The sequence below is a fragment of the Pituophis catenifer genome, unplaced genomic scaffold (genome assembly GCF_029215685.1).
Source record: "Pituophis catenifer annectens isolate HBS135680 unplaced genomic scaffold, rPitCat1.0.hap2 SCAF_2, whole genome shotgun sequence".
Lineage (NCBI taxonomy): Eukaryota > Metazoa > Chordata > Lepidosauria > Squamata > Colubridae > Pituophis > Pituophis catenifer.
This window is the reverse complement of record NW_027256882.1, coordinates 227,203,034-227,225,642: the sequence shown is the minus strand read 5'-3', so window position 1 is coordinate 227,225,642 and position 22,609 is coordinate 227,203,034. Positions and strand designations below refer to the sequence as shown.

At 37.4% G+C, this 22,609-nt stretch overlaps 2 protein-coding genes across 4 annotated transcripts in view; one reads left to right on the top strand and one right to left on the bottom strand.

The window, feature by feature from the left end:
- The window catches only part of KLF9 (KLF transcription factor 9), a 29,279-nt gene extending 15,805 nt beyond the window's left edge, over nucleotides 1-13,474 (top strand). Inside the window, exon 2 of the mRNA XM_070938636.1 lies at nucleotides 8,671-13,474. Within this exon, the coding sequence (XP_070794737.1) occupies nucleotides 8,671-8,900 (230 nt within the window). The 3' untranslated portion in view covers nucleotides 8,901-13,474. The remainder of the gene's footprint in view (nucleotides 1-8,670) is intronic.
- A 2,513-nt stretch (nucleotides 13,475-15,987) lies between these two features.
- SMC5 (structural maintenance of chromosomes 5) overlaps nucleotides 15,988-22,609 on the bottom strand; it is a 43,513-nt gene continuing 36,891 nt past the window's right edge. For 2 of the 3 annotated variants that reach the window (XM_070938632.1, XM_070938635.1), the window contains 3 exons: nucleotides 22,298-22,477; nucleotides 22,116-22,211; nucleotides 19,166-19,971 (listed from right to left, as the gene is read on the bottom strand). In XM_070938632.1, the coding sequence (XP_070794733.1) occupies nucleotides 19,843-19,971; nucleotides 22,116-22,211; nucleotides 22,298-22,477 (405 nt within the window). In that variant the 3' untranslated portion in view covers nucleotides 19,166-19,842. Of the gene's footprint in view, nucleotides 18,150-19,165; nucleotides 19,972-22,115; nucleotides 22,212-22,297; nucleotides 22,478-22,609 lie in introns of those variants that run through there. The other variant, XM_070938634.1, reaches the window with a different exon arrangement.

Here is a 22,609-nt window from a genome sequence, read left to right as displayed (position 1 = left end):
ATTTCAATTCCAATTCCAAATGTATTTTTCTAAAAATTCCCTCATCTTTTGAATAGAATCCAGTCAAGACTTCTGTTGTTCCAAACTAAAAAAAAATCACACCTTCCAATTTGTCCCTTTTCTGCTCTCTGTCAAAAAATCTCCCCTCCCTTACATAAAATTCTTAACAGGAATTTCTTTAAGGACATGATATTTGTATTCTCATTCTTCAATATAGTATTAAAATGCTGCTGAAACACCTGATACCTTGTCATCTTCTTGACAAAGCACACTAAAACATCCCTTGCAATATTTCTTGTTCTTACAAATCTGGAATTTATGTATTTTTGACTTTGTGTCTTTCTCTTCCCAATCCAGAAAATTTTGCCAAGGCTTTAATGATCTTTTGTTTAATAACTTCATCAGAATTCTCTGGGATTACTCTAAATCTCAATCAAAATTCCTTCCCTGTGGCTGTCAGTATAGCTAATTTATCTGGTTCTCTTTCCAGGTTTCTGTAACTTCTATCTTACTCTAAAATTTCCACTTTGTCTTTAACATTTACCTCTCCATACAATTGTTTAACAGATTTCCATCATCTTAACTTTTTAAAATCTCCTGTTTTAATCTTTACAAGTCTTTTATCCATTCTTTTTTCAAAAGATGTCAATTTGATATCAGATTAGTTAGTTTAGAATCAAGTGATTCTGCTAATTTATTTCCCAATTCTTCAAGCATTTGCTGAACTAAATCTGGTATAATTCCTTTCTCTACAGGTTGCTCTAACAAACCTCTCTTCTCTGCCATTCTCACCATTGTTTTGGTTGTCACTGTAATATTGTAATTCAAAAAGGAAAGCGTCTCAAACAAGAAAGAGAGAAAAGGCAAGGTTTCTTACCTGCCTCCCCCCCATTTTAAAAAATATTTTATTGCTTTGAATAATTTTTCTTCTAATGGCACCCCATACTTCCAATCTACATCGAAGTCCATATCCCCATCTCCGCAGCTACCATCCCATTAAGTCTGGCTCAAATTATCTTTTCTTTTTATTTTGCAAAATCCATTAATTGTCTCCACTCTTCAATAGTAAACAGAAGATATCCTCATGGATGGTAGTCTGGTTCATTTGTCTAATTTAATCTCAATTTATTTAAAAATACTTTCACTAAAAAAATCTTTTAAAATAACTGTCCTCTTTATCTGTTTTAAACTTTCTTGGATCAGGTTAAGATTTTTGCCAAAAACTATAAATCCTTAAAATTCCTTCCTTCCTTTATTCCTTTGTAATCTGAAAAGAATTATAAATCACTGATGGTGACTTTGATCCAGTCACTCTCTCTCAGTCCAACTCACCTTGGCTATTGTGGAGAAAATAAAAGGGGGAAGGAGTATTAGCTATGTTCACTGCCTTGAGTTATTTAAAAAAATAGTGAGAGATTAAAAATAAAGTGGAGTCTTATCCTGACACTTAGACAACCTGTATTTAGCTATACATTAATTACATCCAAAAGTGATTAAGAAATGAGGTGACTGAACTTTGTGTCTATATAATGAACTATGGATTTAATTGAATTCCCTCAACTCCCAGCCAAAAACCAACTCCAAAAACCTAAATTCCTGCATTCTACTCATGAGGAGCAACTGTTCAGAAAACAAACACACGTTCTGACTATCTCTCCTTTGTCTGGAAAGGCTTGTATTGCCTAATCTCTGCCAAGAGAGCCAGTTTGGTCTAGTAATTAAGGCCCCCTTGCTGGAAAGTGGGAGACCATGGGGTTTATGAATGAAAGCCAGCTGGGTGACTTTGGGCCAGTCACAACAACAACTCCCTTCACAAGGTTGTTGTTGTGCCGAAAACAGGAGGGGGAAGGTCTGTTGGATATGTTCACCACCTTGAGTTATTTGTAAAAACAATAAAGGTGGGATTATAAATAAATCCATAAATAAATAAATCCATAAATAAAATCTGTTTGGCAATCTCTGCTGTATACTGTCCCCCTTCTTTGGGGATGTCTAGTTCACATGAACCTCTCTGGAAGCTCTCAGGAATTGTAACTTTTTATATGTCTGCCAGTCTGTCTAACATAGTTCCTCTCAGTCAAGGCACAAATGACCAGGGTCAAATTATCCTATTTCAGACACATTGTGCAAAGACCTATCTCTCTGGAGAAGAATCTAATTCTAGGAAAGAGGAGAAGAGGACAACAGCACCAAGTGGCAATGGGTGCATTGTTGGAAGACCTGAAAGATCAAGTTAGGGATAGATTATGGGGGGAGGGGGGAGGAATCTGTGATTGATAGGGGGAAAAAAACTGATCACGTATAATAAATCATTTCCTACCTTGCATTGGGATTAAAAAACTACAGATGAAATCAATACATTTGTAAAAAGATTGTTGTGTTGTGGGGCAGTAAAGGCTTAAAATCTCCTTTCTAGCGTGGTCTTGCTTTGAAGCTCATACACTAAGCTTGTGCAACAAAATGGCTGCTGCATAGGACATTCCTGCTTCTGTTCACAACTATGTTTTATTCTGCCTCTCCACTTTGCCTTTAGAGGCCTCCAGGATACGTGTCCCTAATCTATGAGGATCATTGCCAAGGGGATAGATTCAAGGCCAAACAGCAAGCACAAGATAGACAAGTTTAAAGCAGCAATGAGTGGCTCTCTTTGGTCAATGATTTTCCTCAGCTCCTTTGAGTAATGTAGAAGTGACTAGTAATGGTGGCAATCAGCTATCACATTTTGATGAAAGCCCATGTTTATCTTGATCCTGAGAAATAAATGTATTTTGGCCTTGGGCTTGAATGTGTTTTACTCCTATTCAGAATCATAATCCTATAGCTATATTTTTTAAAAATTTCTTCTGCTTTTTCTAGAGCCGTTGGTCAGAATGTTCCATCACAGTGATTTTTTTTTTTACACTTTTCCCTTGTTTCCTCATTAGCTTTATTTTCTCTTAGTAGAAGATGAACTACCAGTGCAGCAGGAACTCTATCCATCAGGCTAATTGGGACATCAAGTGAATTTGGGTTGATACATTTTATGGAATTCCTAGTCGTATCAAAAATGTTCCTAAATGTAATTCCCTTATCTGAATCTTGGACGTTCACAGAGGATTGTGGGTGAGCATGGTTTCCATATTACATTTTTACACCCACGGGGGTGGGGAAGGATGCTGCTAATGACAACTATTTCTGAGGGGTCCTTAATGCTCACTGGGCTTGGTGGTTTACTTGCAGACATTTCATTACCAAACTGGGTAACATCATCAGTGCCCTGATAATGTTACCTAGTTTGGGCAATAAACTGTCTACAAGAAGCTCAGAGAGCACCAAGGACCCCTCATTTCAACCCTGAGCTACAAATATTCTCCCTTATCAGTACATCTATTTCTCTTGGGATATCTGGGATAACAGTGATATTAGCATTGATATGGGTGAGCATAGGTGAGCAAGTAGAACTTCGATTTTAATGGATGTATATTTGAGAAGTTCAGAAGAAGGACATTTTTAAAAAGTCACCCGAGTTTGTTACAAAGAACATTTTGATATTATCTTAGGTTCATGATCTTATCTAGGTCAGTTTAATTTTTAATATTTGCTTGAAGGTACAGTGAGATGGGGAGGTCATAATTGTAATGACTACTGTGTATTTGCCAAGTTAGGATTATGGTCAGGATTGGGGATAGGGCTAGGAATAGGATGGTACTTTCCCTATACTTTTACATCCCCTCTAAATGTAGATCAATATGAATTAATTAATTCATTACTCTCTCCCTTTCTCCCATCTCCTTCTAGAAAAGCAGAACCTTCTATTGTTTCACTGAAATCATAATCCCAACAGAAATCTCTCACAAATCTCAAAAAGTCACTACCAATCACTAACTGCCTTCCCATTTTATAAATTAATGATACTTAGTTTGAGATGAAACATCATCATGCTGTTTGCTTTCAGCAGCTACTAAAAACATAGTCTGCAGATGGATGAATTGCTGCAGAAATGTTGATAACAGAATCAATGTAATAACCCCCGTTGGTGACACATGAAACCTCAAGGAAGGACCTGCTGAAGGATTTGGAGTCACAGCTTCATTCTTGCTGTGCAATAGTGGTCCAAGACTTGGCTGGCCTTTTTCATGTTTTATCCAAGTTGAACTAGCAGGATTCTCTTCTCTCCTTCATTGTCTCAAACAATGCTGTGGATTCAATTCCTCTCTTTTTGTTTCTCCCTCCCCCCCCCCTTTTTTTTTTTTAGTTTAGCTTCTCAAGTCCAGAACAAACCTGATCGTTTTTCATCTCATTATGTTATTGTGGTTAGATCCGGGAGGAGAGAGGGCTCAACCACTTGACATTTTATGAGACACTTGTCTGTTTTGGAAGACTTCATTATTATGCTATTGAAGATACACACCCTTTGGAAGAAAGTGCTCAGGTTTGGAGCTGATCACTCTGATTCACTCCCTTAAACTTATAAGTTTACATCTTTCTATCTCTCCTACTTCATTAGCTCATGTGGCTATTTGGCTAAGTTTATTTATGAATAAATGGTACAGTATTCTTTCCTATGTTCCATACTCAGGCTTAATAAAACAACTTCTATTTCCCCCCCCCCAGTGAGTTTAAATGAGAACATTATTGGGATACTAGTGAGTCATTCTCAAGACTGAATAATTAGTATCTGTATCTCCATTTACTACTTCATTCAAGAGTAAAAGCATCAATATCTTGACGTAGTTGGCAACATTCTCCAATCAAAGACTATATTCAAGCTTGATGACTGGTGCAATACCTGGATTTCTAATAATCCACTTTTGTATTATGGCTTTTTTTGAAGGAAAATGAAGCTTCTAGCCCAGAGATTTTTAGTAGAAGTAATCATATAGATCCATATAGGTTATCCTCGGCTACAGGGATTCTGAGCTGCAAATGAAGCCTCCTGTGCACCCCTGAGTTTATCAAAAGCTGCAGCCGTATGCAAGATTCCTTTTAAATAGATTTGCCTTTCCATTATTGGTGGTACTCACTTACTGATTGCGCAGTAGTTAAGACCAGCAGTTTCATTGCTAAGTGACATAGTTGTAATGTGAGATGTGATATGAACGTGTTGAGTTACAATTTCTGCTCTGGTTATTTAAGCAAATCACCAGTTTATTAAGTGACCAAGACCTGCAACTTCCTGCCAGCTTCTCCATTGACTTTGCTTGTCGGAAGCCAGCTGTGAAGATTGCAAAGGGTGATTATGTGATCATGGGAAGCTGCAACTATCATAAAATGCACCCTGGTTGTCTTGTGCTCAAATTGTGATGATGTGACTATGGGGATGTTGTTGGCTGCATCTTCAAGGACCAGTCATAAATCTCCTTTTCCAGGGCCATTGTAACTTCAAATATTTGCTCTGAATGAATGGCTGATAATTGAGGACAACCTGTAATTACATTAAAACACCTATATATGCTGGGGTTCAGTCTGTTTGCAGTTATAGCCGGGGAATTCTGGCAAACCACAAACAGTTGCAGGCAGTTCTGCACTTTCCTTATAATCAGCAACCCTTTTTTTTTTTTTTATTTGATTTATATGCCGCCCTTCTCCGGAGACTCAGGGCAGCTTACAATGCGTTAAGCTCTGCAAACTCTTTTATGAAAGTCCTACATATGTCTGAACATTAGTTTCAGAACACAAATACATTCATACATAATTTGATTCGTGTTGGTCATGTATGCCTTGCTACAAAAAAACACTGTCTGGGAACCAGATCAGACAGTCCAGCATCCGTGTCTTCTTTGTGTACATTCTCTTTGTTTCTCTCTTTAGGACTTCCACTGGAATGTTGTGCTCACCACTTGATTTGAAAAACTTCAGGGAAAGCAAGTGTGTATGAATATCTTGGAGGTTAGGTCATCTTTATAGATCTCTAACATAGATATTAATATCTCTCTGAGAAAAAAACCCTATGATTATTTGCTTAAGGTAAATTACTTTCTTAGTGTATGTGATTAGTTGTACATACTTTGCTCTGAGAATGTTGGAAATGGATTTTCAGTCACAATAGTCTTTTCTGGGGGGCAGGAGCACAATGGTTCAGCAGTTAAAGATGCTGAGCTTGTCAGCTGGAAAGCTGACAGTCTGGGTTCGAGATCCGTGCAACGGGGTGAGCTCCTGTTCCTGCCCCAGCTCCTGCCCACCTAGCAGTTCGAAAACATGCAAATGCAAGTAGATTAATAGGTACCACTTCGATGGGAAGGTAACAGTGTTGCCCCCACGACCATGGCAAATGTCTTCGGACAACGCTGGCTCCTTTGGCCAATAAAATAGAGATGACGAGTGAGCCTTAGAGATGGACAGGGAAACTTTACCTTTAGTATTTTCTGACATATCGAGGGTGATTGGAAGGGTCTGCATTCATAAACAAATCAGCTATACATGAAGAGAGACTAAGTTATTTTTTCTTCTATTTTGGACTTTAGGCCCTTTTAAGAAAAAAAAACGTTCTTCACAGTTACACTTTATTAAGATTGTCAAGCAAGGGATTTTAGCAGTCATGTACATACAAAAATAATCACATCATACAAGCTGCTTTTGCACATGGAAAAGAAGAGGGGAAGTACATTGGCATGCACTTGTAAAGATGATTCATAGAAAACTAAGCTCTCCTTGTTTGCTTTCCTGGATTCCTACCCACTTGCAAATGTTCGAATGAAATACTTTGAAAGCTTTGCAATAAATAATGTTCTGACCAACATTCCATTCCTCTTCTAACAATGAATACCATTCATCTTGGCAGGGATTGGGGAAAATATATATCTGTTTCGATGGGCCCTGAAATAATAAAAACCAGTAGGATATGGAAGGATATGCATGGTGGATTTTGCCATTAGCAACCGCATCTGTGGTTTCAGATAACTATCACAACGCCCCATGCTAACAGTGTCACAATGGTAGAATTACTGTCAGTCACCTATAGGTTGTCTACTAATAGGTTTACTTGTGAAAGCAGTACTTATCACATAAAGTTTTGAACAGCAGATCCACTGTTGAATGAGGCTTCTTTAGTACAGGGGTGTGTGCAAAGAGTTACACGTAATGCCTTACATCAGCCACATACCAATGCACAATTCTTCACATTTAATTTTTATTGTCAGCTTTCCTTTAGGGGAATGTCAGCGGTCCACACCTCTGTGTTAAACAGGCCTGTACTTTGGCTTCAGCAACATTTCCTGAAACCGTTTGTAAAGTTATAGCACGCTGCCAACTGAATCATTTGGCTGGTCTTTGAACAAGATTTCTCGAGTTTGCAAGCTGACCTGATTTTAAGAGAACGCAGTTTGTTAGTGAAATATTTCTTACACAGGAGGCATGGAAGACATAGCTGTTTGGTAGTGCTTGAAATCTGATGCAAAACCAGACAACCCTTTTCTTTAGTGGACATTCCAGCAATACTTCAAGTCAGAAAGACCTCATCGCTGGAGAGCCCAAATATGCTGTTTAGTCATACTTCTTCCGAAGAACTGTTCCCATATTTTCTGTTGCTGTCAGCCTACCTTCAAAATAACAGGACACATTGACTTTAGAATCAAGTAAATAGTAAAAGGAAAACTTAGGAAAGTTGTTTTACAGAAAACTATTTCAAAATAATCCTTTGTTTCTCGTATCTACTGTACAGCTCGAAACTATTCTATTGTGAAAACTCTGTAGCTCACTATGATAATCTTCAGGATTTCATCTCCATGGATAATAAAATGAAATGCCATAAACAGTATGGTTTAAAATAGTTCGTGATAACATGCTTTTTCTCCTTTACCAACTTAATGCTGCTGCATTTTTCCTTTTTTTTTTCTTTTTCTTTTTTTCATCTGGTTGGTCTCTTTCCTCTTTTTCTTTTTCTTTTTTGGTGGTCTGGTTAAAAGATGGCACCTGTATTCAAAGGGTTAGCTTTGGGTCTGCTTAATAACAGAAATATATGTGCCACCTCATCATTGTTAAACCTAAGTGCACAAAAGATTGTGTTCTGTATCCGCTAAAAGTTAGGGTCTAAATATGGATGGGAAAGGCAGTTACTCAGTGGTGTAATTCGTTCTTTTAATATTGATACTTAAGAATCTCTGATCCATGGAGTGGACAACTGTTCTGCATGAAGATAACTGTGCTTGGGATGTAGGATTAGAATTGGAGTACAGAATATGTTGGATTCAGGTGTCTTCCGTATTGAGCTGTGACCCAAAGTGCTTTTTCAGGAGGCAACTGGACTTTCTTGTTTTTTCTTTTGAAGACTTTCAAAAGAAAATTTCACTTCTCAAGAAACTTCTTCAGCTCTGACAGGCTAGTGGGGAATGGAAGGATTTGTATTCCTTGCAGACAGCTGGTCATTTGCATCCTTTTAGAGGGTCGTTGAAGCACTTGGAGGTTTATCAGATAAATTGGATGAGAAGCGAAATGTCTTCAAAAGAAAAAACAAGGAAGTCCAGTTACCTCCTGAAAAAACACCTTTGGGACAACTGTGACCTAGATGACTGAGAATCTCTACAGACTTATAGAGTTGTGAGTATTTAGCATTGTGCAGACCCTGAGCAGTAATTTGTGGGACATTTTCTTCTTTCTTTCACCATTCCTGTGACATTCCTCCTGGGCTGAACTCTTTCCATATGTTTTGAATCAATCACATCTCATTCCTCTCCCTTTTTTGTCTTCCTTCAGGCGAACGACCTTTTCCTTGTACATGGCCAGAGTGCCTTAAAAAGTTCTCTCGCTCTGATGAGCTAACAAGGCACTACCGAACCCACACTGGGGAGAAGCAGTTTCGATGCCCACTTTGTGAGAAGCGGTTCATGCGGAGTGACCATCTGACCAAGCATGCCCGTCGCCATACTGAGTTCCACCCTAGCATGATCAAGCGATCTAAAAAGACCAGCTCTGCCTCCTTTTGAAGGAAAGACTACAACCAGGGTGAGGGTGGGGAGATGGCCGTCAGTGAAAAAAGTAGAATGGATCAGCACAAATATGTCCACCACTGTACAGTAAAATCCCCACCCCCCCCCAACTTGCATTTTTAAAGCACATGTAGCTGGAAATTTAAAGATTAACATTTTTTGTTCTGTCCACCCTGCTGTGCTACCAACCACAGTCTTAAACCAGTGGCTGTTGGGTGGGCGTAGGGAGTGGGGGGGGGGCTGTTTGGGGATCAGCAGAAATAATGCAACTTTTTATAGTTTAAAGAATCAACACTGGTGTGTGGGTGCATGTGTGTGAACACAGACACACACACACACACACACATCTGTATATAATTATATGTGACTGGGTGATTTGACCTGTGACACCACAGTAGTGATTCCAAGCTCTTTGTGATTGCTGTGTCATGGAGATGTTTTGTTGACTAATGTAATGCTGCTTGTATTTTAAAACAAAAACAAAAAAAAAAATCCAGTTTAGTGAAACCACTTTCCAACTCACTTAAGTATTTTTCAAGTAAAGCAAAACAAAAACATCGTAGCACATGATAGATGGAATTTCACGTTTCTCTCTCAGTGGTCCACCCTGTTCAAGACTGTTAAGAAAAAAAAAATTCATCGTTCACAGTACCAGATTGGTGGAAGGAAACTGTACTTTTCACCAAGTTATCCTTTTTGAGCTGCTCTTTTTTTTCCCAGTGGAAACATGCACAGAAACCAATTATGAAACCAAAAGGAAAACAAGAAATCAGCTGGCATCACACACAAGAGGCTATTCTTTGCCATGTAGAAAAGAAACAATGCAACCTAAATCATGCAAAGAAATGTGGCAGAAGTATGAGACTATTTTTTTCTCCTTTAGCTGTTCCTAGACTTTCATCTGAAAAGCAACCATATACTGTACTGTACTATATGAATACCACTACCAGTGCTTTATTCTGCTGGGTTTTGTTGGAATGAATGCGTAACAGCAGCAACCATCTTGATAAGCTACCACTTTTATAAAAGTTTTTTTTCTCTCTCTTACGACTCTTTTTCTCAATGGTGCATTTTCTTCACCTCTCGCCGGAATTCTGTCTCAGCTAACGGAACTATGCGCATTTGGAGTCGGTAGAGAACCTTTTTCTTGTTTTATTTTCTCCGACAGAACATTCTCTTATGTGGACGAAGGCAACTAACACTAATTTTTTTAAACTACTTTTTAACAGTCTTCTTTTTCATAAATTGCAGCTGTTGTACAGAGTCTGGGGAAATAACAACCAAACTAACTGCAAGTCGGAATTCAGACTCGGATGCAGGAGGTGTGTCGAAATACCTTTCATGACAGAGCCTCACCACTACGTACCTTGCAATCTCAATCCTCCGTATCAGGCTTGATACAGTTAACGATAATGGCAATATTTCACCTGTTTCAAATGCTACGGTTTGCTCTTCGGAACAGAGGTACCATCCACATTGGAGAAAAGCTCTTGCATCTAGCCAAGCTGTGTCATCTTTGTTAATGTCGAAAGCATGAACCTTACGAAGGTTGTAATCCATGGACGTTCCCTTCCCCATCTCTCGTGGTGATGGAGAATCATGTTTACAGACTTCCCTCCTGCCCCCTCTGTCCTTGACTCTTCTTTCTCATGATGGAAGGAGTGGTGCAACTGTCCTACGTAGGGCTACGTAGGTTGTGGGTGAGGAAATCACATGATAGCCAGAGGGATTACACCTGGATCGGTTTGCCCAACTTTGTAAAGAATCTGTACATACGACCTTGTAAAGTATACCTGCTATGACAGTATCTTGTTCTTGTTTCATCCGATAGAAAGCTAGCTTCCTAGAAAAATAAAATAAAACATCTCAGAGAGTAGAGTATTCTACAATTGTCTGTGGCTTCCAGCACTAGAACTCAGTATGCATCAAGCATTTTTACCTGTGTGGCTCATTATAAAACCTGTCTATGCGAAAAGAACAGCTTTTAAATAAAGGTGTTGGGGCAATGAACAACTTAATGGCATTTCAGAAGCAAAAAGGAACGAGTGTTCTTCAGTGAAGACATGTCAGGAAACCAAGCACACTTTCTACCTCCGTTTCAACTTCTTGAAACGTTTGTTTTATGATAAACCAAAATTAATTTCTGGTGTCCAAAATAAATTGTAGGGATGTTTGTTCTTCCTTATAAAAATAGGTAGCCTGGCTCTTTCTATTGCTCTGGTGTTAAAAAAAAAAGTATTCTGCTTTTATCAGTACTGTTAATGCTGCCTTGTTTAATAAGGGTGAGGACTATGTGGTTGGTCAGCAGCTCGCAATGTGGTACTATTCCAATCGTCCTCCCTTTCTATATGAAACCAATCCTCCGGAGCCTAAGCTCTAGTCTGAGTCCTACTAAACAGTTTGCCAGATCTTTACTGTTGCTTTGGGATAGGACAAGTGCAGTTTTAGCAAGAGAGCCCAAAAGCCGAATGCTGTTATTCCACCTTTTGTACAAAGCAAGCCACAGGCACTTAAATGGCACCCTCATCAGGTCACAAAGGCAGATGAGAATAATTAGGTTTGGTGAAATGGTGGTTAGGGCACTTGCCTGTCTCCTGACAGCTGAGGACTTGATCTCATACGACACGTGGCCACCTCCAGTCCACCCGAAGGTTCTAAGTTGGTCCCTTGGGCTGGAAAGTCCTAGACGGCCAAATGGTGCTATTCATGTTGCTCCCTTGTGGACTTCAGGTCAGGGTATAGAAATGATGGCTTTGCCTTCACCACACCAGCCAAACCATTTGTAGAATAGTTTGCCGTGACCTAATTTGGCAGCATATATTATTTGAACAACAAATCATAGGAACTGCTCCTCTCATTCCTAAAAGGATTCTTATGGACAAATCCAACCATAGGATGTATAAAACAACGACTAGGTTGATTTTCTTAACGGCTCTTCCAGCTATAAAAAAGAGTGACTCCCCAATACATTTGGGATTCACCTTTGTGGTATTCTGATCATCACAACGAGGTGTGCACGATCCTGGTGGGTTATTTCTAGTATCGGAGTGGCTACCAGTTTGCAGTAAGTAGGTTGACTGACATGTACATAAACCCATTCTATGTCACTGTGGATGTCTCCACTAATGTGCATTGAGAGATGATAAACCACCTGGCTTGGTAACCAGTAAACATGTCAGATCAACCACTTTCTGCAAATAGCCATAAGTTTCTCCCGCTATGATGCAGGGGAAGTAACTGCCATGACAACTTTTAATTGGGGCTGTCATGCATATCAGTACTTAGGCTACCGATTGACACTGGCCTGCTTCCTATATTAGTTTTAGACAATGTGTGCATAACCAGGTCTTAAAGGGCTGGTCTGGCATTCGACAGCAAACAGGGTTGAGAATCTTGGGCATGATTAGTCTGCTGCATAAGTCATGTAAGACACCTGATTTGCAGTTGTTGGGGCAAAAGAAAAAATAAGGTGCTTAATTCTTACCCATTCACTGTTTTCTTCTTCCCAAACAAATCTCTTCCTCAGGCTGAATCAGTTGGTAATTTGAAGGGCAACTGAGCAGGATTAAGCATGTATAGTATAGATCCTTGTCCCAGCAAATTCTTTTCACTTTGCCGCAGAAGCAAGGATTTCTTCAACCCTGTTTGCTGACAATTGCACCCAGCTGAACTATAATTGTTAAAATGTTTTTATGTGGGAAATGTAACTCCCATGGCTCTGCCCCAGAAAAGAGATGTATGGCTCAAGCACCCAGGAGTTTCATGAGGTTACTCTCAGAAGCAGGGAATGTTTCTTTGGGTTTTAATCTCGGCATGCTTACTTGAAAGCCGTGTTCCTTCAAATGAATGAAACTTGCTTTCAAATAAATCTGGTAAGCAACGGGATGTAAAATATGCTTTTTAGGAGTCTTCCAAAAGTAACATCAGAAACGACCCAAAGTTTATTAACCACTAACAAAATAAAATTGGACAAGTTTGTCAGATTTGGTGTAAGAGTATTTCACTTGACAGCGCAGTGAAATAGGTTGCAAACTTTTAGCAAATCGGAATTTAAGAAGAGGCTACAGCAGGTGTTGACAAGAAGGAAAAATCAAGTTCTTGATGAACTTCTTTGCCAGGCCACTCTGGAAATTCTCAAAAGAGTGCTGACGTGAATGCAGCTCCTCTCCTCCATTCAGAAAGACCTTCCTAGAGAAGCCATGGCTTTAAACTATAGCTATACAACATCTTTTGTGAACAATTTTGATGACTTCTATACAGGTCTCTCCTGTTTGTTGATGGACTTAGTCCAGTATGCACCAGACATACTTTTCAAATGCTGTTTTATTGCAGGTTAACAAATCTGTAACACTGTAAAATACCAATCTTTACAACTTTAATCCATTTTATTTTTGTACAGTATTCGTATCCTTTCTAAGTTATTTTGCTGTCCTGTTTTGTAAATCATATGAAATTGTAAAAAAAAGAAAAAAGAAAAAGAAAAAGAAAAAAGTAGGAATAGGTGTTTTTGTACATATGTATATAAAAATGTCCAAATACTTAAAAAAAATAAAATGAAACAAAATGGAAAAGTTGCTTGGGATGATTTGTATCAGAGTTTGATTGCTCAAAATTGGGTAGTACAGAAAACAATGAGACGAAATATCTATCAACAATGGAGTTGAATCGCTCTCCCCATTTTGATTCTTCCAGATCAGCAAAACAACTTCTTAATCTTCCAGTCACTTAAAGCTTTTGGAGTTGAAATTCAATATATAGAGAGGCCATTGTGTTGGGCAAAGCTGATTTAGACAGATAAAAGTAAAACAAGCAATTAAAATGGCAGAACTGCAAGATGGATAACTTTTTTAAAAGGTAAAAAAAAATGGTGAAGCGGGAAAGAAACAAAAATCAGACAAGCTTATAGTTAAAACATCCTGATGTTTTAAGAAGGTAGGTTTAATATGTCAGAAAACACACACACACACACACACACCAAGGTTCAGGAAAATATTGACTGTCTAGATTAGGGTTGTCCAATCTTAGCAACTTTAAGACCAGTAGACTTTTAACTCTGATGAAGGTGAAATCCACAAGTCTTAAAGGTCGGACACTTGTATTCTAGGTAGAGTACAATTCTCACTATCCCTGACAATTGGCCACACAGAAGAATTTATGGGTTTGGATATCAACATCTGGAAGTCCACAGATTCTTCATCCTTGCCCTTAGTTCCTGCCACTTGCTAACAAGCTTTTGATAAATATGTTGCAGATTCTGGGAAGTGCCAGTATAAAAAGCTCTTTCTGCAATTTCCCCATCTTGACTACAGAGGTGTAGGAAGAGGCCTTTAAGTAGCTCTCAACTCAAGAGATTCCAGGGCCCTCTGAATGATATTGGATTTTCAAGATCAGTATTTTGAATTGCAGTAAGAAAATAATGGTGCCTGGAAGGCAACAGCCTTGTTTTCACTCTGATAGGATAAAGGTTTTGCTAGTTGCACACAAGAACCCAAGGAACAGTTCTTATTTTGAACACTTTGCATAAGCTTTCAAGATCTTCCCAAATGCTATACATCTTATCTGATATCCTCAATTGGTCAAAGAATTTTATTGATGCAGCAGCATGTTACCAAAGTCAAGGTAGGTGCAAGGGCAATACCTTGACAACAATCCTCCTACCCCAACTTGGCAACTCAATCCTCAAGGTAGACCAACTAGTCCAGAAGTAACCGTCATTTCCAAGTTGTATTTGTAAAATTCAGCATGCATTTGGATTGCATTAAATGTGAAACAGTGTTGGTCTGTTCCTTCCCATCTTCTCCGATGTGCTGGCTGTTCTGTCTGACACACAGAAAAAGGAGTGTGTGCCAAGATGAGTCGTTTATTTTTTAGTCTTAGTTTCTGAGTTCTTATTTTTCAGGGGTTCTCATGCAAGTTTGCAACAGGATGCTGCTTCGATAGGGCAGAAATGCCAAAGATGAACTTTGAACTTCAACACCAGATTTAAGAACAGTCCTCTCCCAATTGTAACCTCATCATTAGGAAAAGGTGCAGATTTTGTCTCCTGTGTCATCTTCTTGTGCTATTTTATTTCATACCATTGCTCACTTTGAGTTCCCTATGGGTACAGAGGCATGTATACATTGAAGAAATAATCAAAGTAAGCGATAATTCTTTATGTCACTTATGTAAATAGCTATTGTGACATACTCTGCTTTGATTGTAAAGGTTTGCAGTCAAGGCTCTACTTTTGATCGTATGTTTTGCAGTCAAGGCTCCAAATCTAGTGCTTTTCGGAAGTATTAGCCAACTCTCCTAGTTTCCTAGCCAACAACCAGCATGACTTTTGGGAGACAGGAGAAATGGCCATGATGGATAGTTGGGGTGATCCTGTGTTGTTATTAGGCGGGAACTTTTTTTTGCCCATTTTTTGGCATTTATTTTGGGTTTGTATTAAAGGAAATAAGTACATTTCACTTTAGGCTAACGGCACCCATTTTCTCTCTCTTTATGCTAAAAAATCAAATTTGGTCCTACGTAGATTCAGATTATTTAGTGAAATCTAATGTATCCAATAAAGTTCTTTTTTCCAGGAATGTTTTCCAGGAACCTTTTAGAAATGCAGATGGGAAAAACCTTCAATCTGGACCTTGAGAATTCTTTTCATGGTTCTGAAAAAGTGAACAAAGATAAATTGCTAATTCCCAGATGGAATATTTAACTCAAACCTTCATATTCTGTGGTATCTAATTTATTCTGGTATTCAGGATCTTTAACTCCTTGCAGGGAAAATCTGATTAGTCTGATTATGTTCTAGAGGGGTAAAAAATGCTGGGAACAGCCCATAAGATAACAACTTATCAACAGCGCTTTCAACTTAAGTGTTTTCCTACCAGAACAAACAGGACTGGCCTTGAAGGAAAAAATGGATATTAAACCAATACTTTTAAAATCTATTATTACATTACTTTATATAATCTGTTTTCAGTACTAGCAACACCAAATATTCATTCTTGCTTAATTTAAATGTTGCTTTAATGCCTTCATATTTTTGAAGGTATATTTTAGACAACAGCATCACACTTTTTTTATCAGCCCTTTCCCAACATAACTCAGATTGTCCATTCAAAGGATATGTTTTTTTATTTGTTCCTGAGCCTTCTTCCATTACTCGCAAAACAGACTGCAAGTCAGAGAATAAGTCCATGAAGATTGCCATATAAACTTAACATTAAAAATAATCCTAGCCATAAAGAAGCAAGAATTTTAACACTTGAGTACCAAGAAAGTCAACAGGACAATATGCAGAAATCAGCAATCCTTCTGAGCCTTACAGAAACCCTGTGGTTAGTTACTCAGAAATAAGTTTTATTGCACTAAATGAATCTACTCACATTTAACTCTAAAATATTTATTTTTTTAAAAGAATGTCTATGGCTTCCCAACCTGAACACTGCAGCTTCAGACAATGTACAAATAATAATTTCAAGAGCCTACGCCTAAAATCTAGCTTATTTAATTCATATATATGTTCCTCATATAATGTGAAATGTAAGATTGTGTGTGTTAATTCTCACAAGAACTCCTTGATTTTTGGGGGCATAAGTGCATCCAGCTGGAATAACTTTGTATATAATGGCAAAAAACAGAGATGCAAAAGTTTGCCGAGTAAACCAGAGACAATGACTGCATAAGAGGATGTCACTTTAGGGCAATCTTTCCTAATTTCAGCTCCTCCAAATATGTTAGATCAGTTAGCTGAGAATTACTGTGGTATATGAAGTTGGGAATGACTGTAAACACCACATACTGCAGACTAGGGGTATCAAACTCGCGCTGTCATAGCATTGTCACGTGACATATTGCGACTTTTCCTTCGCTAAGCCGCGCGTAGGCGTGGCCAGCGCATGACACATCCGGCCCACAGACCATGAGTTTGGCAGCCCTGCTGTAAACCATCACAGGAAATCATAAGCTTGGGGCATGCAATTTTTGGTACTGTCTGGATGATGCTGAAGTCCAATTCCTTGCAATTCCAGCCAACATGCTGGAATATGGGAATTATACTTCAATGACACCTGGATGGCAAAATGTTGCCCAACATTGCAAAGGCTAATTAGGTTATTTTACAGACTATTGTTGAACTCATTACCTGCAAACCTATTTGCAACTCTCTCCATCCAAACAACTTAGAACCCCATTCCTTCTCTGAAGTTGTAAACAAGTAAATCAGTCAATATTTATCTATTTCAAACTGAAAGATAAGTGTCTTTCCAGGAGTTCAAAGTGTTGATGTAATCCAGCTTCTATTTTATCTGCAATTTAGCAACTCTTGGTGATATTACTATTTCCACAGGACCAGTGTTTCCTTCTTTTTTTTCCCCTTTCCTGGCTCAGATTTCCAGAAGCGGCCACCATTGATGTAATTGGTCTACATTCCTCACAGCCAACAGACACTTGCTATAGAGAAGTGCAGTCCCAAATAGTTTTCAGATGGAAGAGACCTTCCTTTCATTCTGAAAGTTGAGGGCATTTACCCTCCTTCCCCCCTCCCCCCACCACACACACTTCCTTTAAAACCTTCCAAGTCCACATGGCAAAGCAGATCTCCCACATATGGTATTAGAGTGGCCTCTGGTGGTAAACTAGAGTCAGTTCAATATTAAAGAAAACCTATACATGTAGAAGTCAAACACTCTGAGCACAGCAATTTGAGTAAGGGAACTGAAATAAATCTAATTCAAGTTCTTTCCCTGCACCTTCAAAAACTACTCTTGGTTGATGTAAGTATTCTTAATTTTTGCAATATAATTTAAAATGAACATGAGGTTCCTTGTTGTTACCGGTATTAAACAGCTGGTTCGGCAGTCCTCATCAGACTCTTACAGTTACACTATCTTCAGCAACTTGGCTCATTGTTAACTCCTCCCAACAGATACGTTACTGAGCTGCATGATGAAAGAACACTGTAGCTAATCCATGTTGCAAGGGCACACACAATGCTATACACAAAGAGACACTATGTCTGTCTACAAATGGGAGTAATAGGCGCTCTAGAGTTCCAGGAAAAGGAAGTGATATAAGCAAATAGAAAAGTTTTCAGCATCAGGTGACAGTGGAGAAAAATATGAACTCTATATCTGTCTGGTCCCAAAGCCCAAAGTTAAACTTTTGGGTTTTTATAAAATGAAAATCAACTGATTAGAAAGGTCTATACTTGCTATTTAACTCTTCAGGAAAGAAGGGACAGTTTTCTCCTTTGCTTTCCTATAAAGTAAGGAAAGTTACTTTATAGGAAAAGTAATACCTATAGGAAAAGTAATACCCAAGATTAAAGTTATCTTTTTTTTTTTTTTTGGTCAGTTTCATAAAACAATAGTTTTAAACAAGGAATATTATCAGCCCGTGCGCTCCTAGCCTCTCAGTATGAAATTATTGCACTAATTATAGAGATATAATTAAAAGGGCTTCCTTTTACTATTCACATTTTTTTAAAAATAGGAGATAACCAATTTTTTTAAATAGGTGAACCGAAACCCTGCACATTGATACAGGAAAAATAATTAAAATAATAAAAACAAATCTACAAAAAAGCAGCTAGAGTTCATAGTTAACAAATGTTTTGGTCTAGTTGCAAACTTTATGGCTTAAAATGTAACCTTATAAAGAGGAATCATATATACTACGGGGTGCTAGAGCCAGCTCAAGGTGGTTGAGACTAAGCAAACGCATTTAGCATGTTGATCAGTCTGCAAGAATGGAGCAGGCAAACCCAGTTCTTAAAACATTTGTCAGCAATTCTGTGTGTGTGTTTTTGTGTGTGTGTGTGTGTGTGTGTGTGTAAATAAGTAAATAAAAAGGAGGTCACTTGAGAAGTAATTAACTAAAACCAATAAAGTATATACTCTTGAATACCTCTGCACTTATTGCATTCTTGCATTAAACATTCAAATTACAATAAATGTATGTACTCAGAATTAAATAATCATAGTGTCTCATGGGATTTAGTCTCCCATACTTTTAAAATGCAGTTTAAACAATTTTTATGGAAATTACACATTTCTCTCATTCTTCTATAATATTATCTACTGGAGACGGATCTTGCCCCTTAGGTTCACAAAGACAAATTTCATGTCTCTTGTTGATGAATATGCTTTGGGTATGCTAATCAAAAATGATTTAAAGACTGAGATAATTAGTGGATATTTTTGATTATTAGAAATATCTTTAAAAATGAGTCAGTTTCTATTACCATATTAACGGGTTAAAGAACTGAAAATAAATTACTATTTCCCATATATATTTATTATATAAAAAGAGATTTGGCATTTTTCCCTATAAAAAAGACAAACATATGGAACAAAATGTAAGTATGTCCCATGCTGTAAGAATGGTACCGTGTATAAAATTACCAGTCAAGCAAGTGGTTGCTTCTGAGATTAGGATAAAAAGACACTGCATATTTTATATATTTCAGAAATGCTTGAAATTATCATCATTTAGCAGCAATTAGAAAGACTATTTTTCATAGTTCAATATCCCAGTTATATAGAACAGATATTTAAAGAGTTAAACATCTTTGTTGAACAGATTTGGTGAACCTACCAGTTTACCAGTTAATCCAAAGGCTGTATTTATAAGGCCGTATTGTAACAAATGTAATTAAAGCTTTAAAGTTGTGAACAACTGGCAGAACATTTCTTTTTCAAATTCATCTAAAATAATTGATCGTTGGTAAGAAAATATATCCTTTCAATTTATCAATTTATCCCCCAAATTGGTATCTACAGTTCTTCAGAGAAAAATAAGCATAAAAGGTTAGTGTTTTAGTCTTATAAAACATTGGCTATCAATGGCTTTTACAAGAGAAAAATTGTGCTTTTAAGAAATACATTCATTCTTGATCTTTCCAAATATTTTTCTTTTCAGTTTCAAAAAGAAATATATATTTTACTGCTAATCATGGTTGAAATCTCCGCCTCCTCCTAAAGAAAGCTTTTGAGTCCCACTTGCATGATTCTAGCATAGATGATCCATTGTAGACCAATAATATCGTCATTTTTTCTCCATAACTGAGATTCTGCAACAGCTGTTAAGAAGCAAGAAAAAAAGTATCTTATTAAACAATCTTATTATTTATTTTTTTCCAAGCATACTTGGTTATTAGTTATCATATACTAAATGTGTCCCATAACAGCTACATTTCATTTTTCTCTGGTATTGCTATTCTATTTGGATCAACAATATAGACAAATATTGCTAGCTAGGTAAGATAATATATGCAGAATAAATTGGGAACTATTTTTACTATTAATCCCTTTCAATTACAGAGCTGAATCAATTAAATAAACACTAGTATATTAAGATATTAACAGTTACAGTGAAGAAAAATTTTGCTGTTGACAGAATATATAAATAAAGGAGACAGAAAAAGAAATATGAGAGGTTTTTGATGCTCTCTGAGTTTGATTGTTGAGCTACCTTATCGAAAAAAGTATATATGCACAAGCAAAGATTAATAAAATAAAAGCAATGCTAGGAAGAGATACATACTATTAAAATTTTAAAAAGGAAGAAAGAAATTGGAGTAATATCAGTAAATATGTTTCCTAAAATTTTTGCCAGAAAACAAAGAAGCTTCAAAATAGCTTGAATCTAATATTATTGTAAGTGGACATTCATAAGACTATCAGTAAAATAAGCACTAAATTTGGTAAGAAGTTGATGGAGGGTATAGCCTCCCACAAGATAATTTGTTTCAGTTTGTATATAAGCTATCTATTCAAAAACTTCTCTCCAAATACACTAATAATAATTATTTACTAATATATTCACGGGGAAGAATTGTTAGGGCATATAGGTAGCCCTCGTTTAACAACTACAACTGGAGCTGATAATATAAAATAGCAACTGCTGTTTTACTGCCAGCAATTGTTGGAAGCAGCTGCGAAACACATAAATGGAAATCACATGACCTCAGGACACAGCCAACGGTCATAAATGCCCACCAGCTGTAAAGTGCCTGGATCTCAATTGTGTGGCTGCAGGGATGCTGTGACAGTCATAAGTGCGAAGACCTTCATAAAAATTCCTTTTTCAGCAGTGTCATAACTTCAAATGGTTGCTAAACAGGACAGTTATTAAGCAAGGACTACCTGTACATAGTTACCTGAGAGTTAATTTTATTATTTTCAGGGATGGTTACTTCTAATTGCTTACATTTAGTTTATAAAACTACCTGGAGTTTTAGCAATCATTTTCAGTATGTAGCCATGAGCATCTCTCAGCTGTTGGGGTGGAGGAGGGGGGACATTGTAATATGCTTGGGGATATCATCACATAAATGTTATAACTTATCCGTTTGGGTCAGAAAGATTTTGCATTAGAAGTTGCTGTCACTCCTGTGGATGCCACTGAATCTGCCATGCTACTTTTTAAAAATGTAAATAATTCTTCAAAGAAGTGGCTCCAAACATATACCATGAAGTAGAATGTCATCAGAGAAAAGGAAAAACTGTTCGGACTCTACTTGCCAATTTCTCATTATCTGATTTTCTTTCTTCTAATTTGCTACCAAGCCATGATAATGGCTGAGAAATTCTGGGAGTTGAAGTCCAGAAGTCTTAAAATTGCCAAGGTTGACTTAAAACTAAGCCTTATACTATATGTTTTTGGTAAAGTATTACATTAGATTGTTATCAGTATTACTTATTTTCTAATAAGGCAATCCAAATTTAAAATCAGAAATGGGGATAACTTTCATTGGTCTGTAGTTTTTTTATAGAGTGATCATTCTCAAATATTAGACTAATACATATTATTATTAGATGGGATAAAATAAAAATAATAATTAGTCAGTTAGAAAATCTGCACATTGACAAAATTTCCATCTGTCAATTGCAAAAGGCCTCACTGCTTGGACCCACACATACACTATGCTGATTCAATATCAATCCTAGGTTCTTGGGAAGAACTCAATGAGTATGAAGGCCAACACCAGTGGCCTTCATATTGTTATGAACAGATAATAATAATCAATATACACACTTCTCCAAATTAAATTGGTTTAGTTCCAGCTTCAAAATTGGGGGTGGGGGGGCAACCTATGTAATTAAACATTAAAAATTAGTTTAAGAATGAATATGATGATTCATGCAAAATGGAAAAAGATAAGCTTTAGACAGGTTTGTCTGTATAAAATCTACATAAGATGCAGAGTTTTCAGCCACACACCTTTGGTGTAATAAAGAAGTATTGTGAAGTGCTCTTTTTGCAGGCAGTTTCTACTACCACATCAAAGACTCTCCTTTCATTAACTGGATCCATTCCCTGTAAAAGAAATAAACAGCAATATTTTTTTCTCTGCTACAGAATACAGTGAAGGAAGCTTTTGTTTCCAGTGCCAGCATATATACCTGATTTATTTCATCAACGACTCTGAAAGGGCATCTGTTGAGTTCTTGCAAAGCCATTAAATACAACATTGTGGAAACGCTTCTTTCTCCTCCACTCTGATGGTAGGGAGTCAACTCATGAAGTTGCGTGCTGCTACGGAATTTGACCCTAATCCGAATCCCGTACTTGTCATATTCCTCCTGTCAAAACACAAATGCCTGTGTTCAGATTATCTTCAAATATTTACAGTCCCTGACTTAATCAATTGAAAAGAGAAAACGTCACGTCAAGGCAATGTTTGCACTAACCCTAATTTAGAAGCCAGATCAAGC